Source organism: Egretta garzetta, unplaced genomic scaffold (assembly GCF_000687185.1).
Source record: "Egretta garzetta isolate BGI_Z169 unplaced genomic scaffold, ASM68718v1 scaffold211, whole genome shotgun sequence".
Classification (NCBI taxonomy): Eukaryota; Metazoa; Chordata; class Aves; order Pelecaniformes; family Ardeidae; genus Egretta; species Egretta garzetta.
The window spans coordinates 1,653,710-1,658,004 of record NW_009258673.1 but is presented as its reverse complement, the minus strand read 5'-3'; the positions used below and the strand labels follow the sequence as shown (position 1 = coordinate 1,658,004).

The 4,295-nt window shown below is 63.7% G+C and overlaps 1 protein-coding gene across 1 annotated transcript in view; it reads right to left on the bottom strand.

Moving 5' to 3' along the window:
* The window catches only part of PHF19 (PHD finger protein 19), a 6,125-nt gene extending 1,971 nt beyond the window's left edge, over positions 1-4,154 (bottom strand). The window contains 8 exon segments of the mRNA XM_009648838.2: positions 984-1,112; positions 2,173-2,241; positions 2,517-2,612; positions 2,962-3,110; positions 3,226-3,326; positions 3,401-3,496; positions 3,610-3,691; positions 3,963-4,154. Of these exon segments, the coding sequence (XP_009647133.2) occupies positions 984-1,112; positions 2,173-2,241; positions 2,517-2,612; positions 2,962-3,110; positions 3,226-3,326; positions 3,401-3,496; positions 3,610-3,691; positions 3,963-4,154 (914 nt within the window).
* Between the last annotated feature and the right edge of the window lie 141 nt (positions 4,155-4,295).

The following is a 4,295-nucleotide window of genomic DNA, read 5'->3' as shown; positions in this document are numbered from 1 at the left end:
GGGTCGGGCACCGGCTGCGGTTATGCATAAACCAAACAGACGGGGGAACCCGAACTCCGGGTTTCGGCTCCTGCCCAAGGTCAGGGAGCGAGGGACGCCAAAGCCCCCAGCCGCCTGGGTTTGGCCCCAGCGCAGGGGAGGGAGGCGTCTGCGGGGAACCCATCCGGCCCGACACGGGGAGAGGTTTCCAACACGCCTTGGGTTTAGCACTTCTCCCAGCTCTAGCTCCCACTGGGAAACTCGTTGGATACAATACCCAAGCAAAGGGAAATCCCAGCGCAGAGGAAGTGATTCTGAGCAGGAGCCGCCCATGCCAAGCGCTGCATGGACCAGGCTTTTGCCGAGATGCCCAAGCTCCTCGGAGAGGGGCTGCCGGCGCGGTGGCACTGCCAACACGCGGGCACCTCCCTTTCCACCCTTCACCCCCCGCCCACCCCAGCTGCACCACAGCCCCAGGAAAGGTCCCTCGGCTCTGCCCAGGGCCCGACACCATTCCCGGCTCAGGGAGCAGCATCCTCTGCCACTGCCCGCTGGGGATGCCCCGCTCTGATGCCATCCAGGGGGTGGGTGAATAGCAGACAGGAGCTGCCAACGGGTGCAAACACCCCGGGCCAGGTACTCCTGCCCACCCAGAGAAACCAGGTGGGTGTTTTAAAGCTCAATCCCCGCAGGGGACTGGCTGAGGACCAGCCAGCTCAAGCCATGGTGAGCAGGCACTCCCAAAGCTCCAACCCTTTCCCAGCAAGCAACGTGCAAACACAGCTCCAGGCTGGTGGCCGCTGAGAGGGGAGGCCAACCCAACCAAGAGCTCACTGCCCCACCGTCCCACCGCGAGCGCTGCCCTTCACCGGCCAACATGCCCCAGCCCCAGGGGCTCGGCTGCTGGGGGGAAGGAGGATCTGGTCCCTCCAAGCCAAGACTTACGCCCCCAGGAGCCCCTCTCCCTCCCCATGGCTGCTCGCCAGCCCGAGCCCAGGCTGCGCGTTTTTACCTTCCCGAGCTGCAGTGGATCCCAGTGGTGGTTCACAAAGGCCAAGATCTCCTCGAAGTCGAAGTACTTCTTCTTGCTCTGCACGCCCAGGTTGTAGAGGGCGAGATGGACAACGTCCACCCTGCGGGAGCAAAGGGAGCGGGAAGGTCAGCAGCCCACCCTCACCCACCACGGCGCTCTGCTCCGCCAGCGCCACTCGAGCGCAGCCCCCAGCACAACCCTCCACAACAAAACCTTCTCGCTGGAAGCTGGGACCATTCCCAAATCCCACGGGGGAAGCAACCCTGGCCTGGATGTATATCCCAGGGGATGCCACCACGGCCAGGACGGCATCCCCGGAACTTTGGGGAGGGGCGGGACGCTGCCTGCAGCCAGGGGGAACCCAAAACACCGAGACCCCTGAGCCCAGGAGCTGGAGGACATGCTGCTCCCAGGACGAATGCCCAGTTTTCCAGCTTTTTAATAAGCCCCAGCCGTGTGCTCTTGTTGCCATTAGGTACGGGAGCAGGGCGGCTCTCACCCTCATGAAAATACACCATTTTAACAACCAAATCTATCCTGTGGGATTTTACACTTGCATCTCTGAAAGCAAAAGCCAAGCAACGTATCCTGCAGGATTTCCCTTACTCCTCTTCCAGCCTGCTGTGCTGCTCCGTGCAATGTCCCGGAGGCAGCCGCGTCCCAGCAGCCCCTCAGCACCAGTAACACGTCTGACACGGCCGAGCACAAGGGGAACAGCAGGGAAAAGCTGGGCTGCTGGCACTGTTAATACACTTTATAAAGTGCTTTCAGACCATCAAAGGTACCACTTGTAAACTTGTATTTAATCCCAGCATTGGCTGACTCGTCTCCCGACTGCTTTCTGCAGTTATCTTCTGGCAAACGCGCACCTCGGCTCCCAGGCAAACAGTAGGTTTGGGACATATTGAGAAACACTTCCCCTGTGAAATAGCCCCGCGGGGCCAGCCAGAAGGAGCTGCACGCCCGGGGCGGGTGGCCAAGCAAAGGCCCCGGCTCAGGGCCGGGCTGGGATGAACAGGAGATGCTCCGTGAACTCACGCTGCTGTAACCCACCGCCGGGGCTGGCCCCAGGGCAAGGGCTCAGCAGCACCGGGCCCCGGCCAGCCCGCTGCCCCGCGGCCACCCCGGCACATCCCAAAGGAGCCAGGGCTGTTTCTTACCATCTCAAGGGCAGGCGCTTGATGTATTCAGGTCCCTGGTTGCACACAGAGCAGAAGAACACATAGAACCTGGAAAAGAGTGGAGAGGGGAGCGCTGGGGTCATCCCTGCAGCCGTGCAGGGGTTGAGGACGGGTCGGGGTGAGGACGGTGCTCCTGGTGCTGATGTGGCAACAGCATGGCTGGCAGGAGCGGGGCTCTGCCGGATGGTGCCTGTCCCCAAGGTGGCTGATCCCCATCGGTGCCACAGCCAGGTCTGAGAGCTACAGACTGGAGACACGTCCAGGCACAAGCCCCCCAGCTCCAACGTCCAGCACCAGCCCAGCTAAGTCCAGAAGGGACGTACCGGTCTCCAAACATCATGGGGTCACTGAGGCACTGGGTGCAGGCTTCGTGGAACCACTGCCGGCAGCGGTAGCACTGCAGCATCTTCAGGTACCACCTGGGGAGGGAGAGGAGGCGGGTGATGGCGAGGGGAGCGAGCAGCAGCCACTGCCCTGAGCCCCTCCCAGGCACGGATCCCCCGGCCAGGGAGAGGACGTCAGGCCCCAACTTGTATTTTCCGCAGCCACGGAGGTGACTGCAAACGGTGCCTCCGGGAGCAAGTGGAGACCAGGACGGTAGAGGCAGCGCGGGCAGCAAAGCTGCCGGCCCCCAAGCAGTGCCCTGCAAGCTGGGGACATCCCTCTTGGGAGGAAAACTCCCCAGCCTGATCCCACTTGCCTTTTGCAAATGCTTTTCCCCACAAAACCGCGTGCGACAACCCTCCCGGCAGGCAGGCAGGGGCTTACTCGCCAGGGCCCCCGCAGTAGCAGTAGCACTGCTGCTGGTTGGTCCGGTGCGGGGAGTCCCACTCGAGCAGGTCGGGGTTGTAGGACAGCACCATCTTGACGGCTTGCAGCGTCTTGGCGATGGCTCCCTTCTTCAGGGCACCCCCCTTCTGCAGGACCGAGTGGGACGGGGGTCGGCACAGCTGCCCCGGGGGCCACATCCTGCACCGCTGTGCCGAAGGCGGGTGGCACGCGGAGCTGGGGGCCCCGAGCAGCCCCACTCACCCGCACGGCCAGGGCAAATATGCAGCGGCGGCAGAACCACGGCGTCCCCAGCGGGCCCTCGCCGCTGCTCGCCACCGGGACATGGCACTGCTGGTGATAACCTGCGGGAGGGTTCGGTGTCAGTGCCACCGGGCTGGCCGGACCCCCGCTCCCCGGGCGATGAGCCTGCACTCACCCAGCCCGCACTTCCCGCAGATGAGGATTTCGTTCATGGGGCCCGACGTCTTTCCCAGGCAGACGTTGCACTTGGGCTCCTCCCCAGGGACGCCGGCTGCGGGACGGGGATGGCAGAGTCGGAGATGCACGAGGCACAGCCACCTCTCCATGGCGCCAGGAAGGACCCCCCGGCACGGCGGTGGGCAGGGAGGATGGGGCGGCACTCACCATGCTGGATGTCCTTCCAGAGGACCCAGTACTTGGAGTTGTCCTCAAATGTGACAAGGCAGCTCTGCTTGGAGCCGCTCACCTGCGGGGAGAGAACGGGAAGAACCGCTGGGTGTCAGCTCTCATTCCCAGCGCTTTCCCGTTTTCCCCGGTGACCGGCCCTGCCTCTCAGAGCTGCAGGAAGTCAGGTTTGGGTTGTGATACCCAGGGGCAGGACATCAACCCAGAATGCCCTAATGACCAAAGATGCATTGCAGCCCAGGCCAGGGCCCCTCCAAGCCACAAGCCAACCCAAGGAACAGCGCTAGCTACACTTTGGGTGCCCGCCTTACCCTTTTGGGTGCCCACGTTACCCTTTTGATCTTTCCGAGGTAATAGAGCCCGTCGGTCCAGCGGCACAGCACGTACTGCCCCTCCGTCAGCTTGACCATGAGCTCTCGGCAGCTGCTGCCCCCCCGCGCCAAGGCGGCGGCCGGCGCTTGCTGGACACGGCCAGCGGCTGCGTAGACATCCCGGATGATGGGGTTGAGCTTGGCGGTCTCCATCAGCAGAGCCTGGAGGGGAGGCACATGCCCGTCACCCTGCCCTCGTGCCGCAGCACAACGCACCCACCAGCCAGGCACGGCGTTCTGGGAGCACCGAGCCAGGGGCTGCTTCAGACCCACCAGTGGGGGCTCAGAACCCCC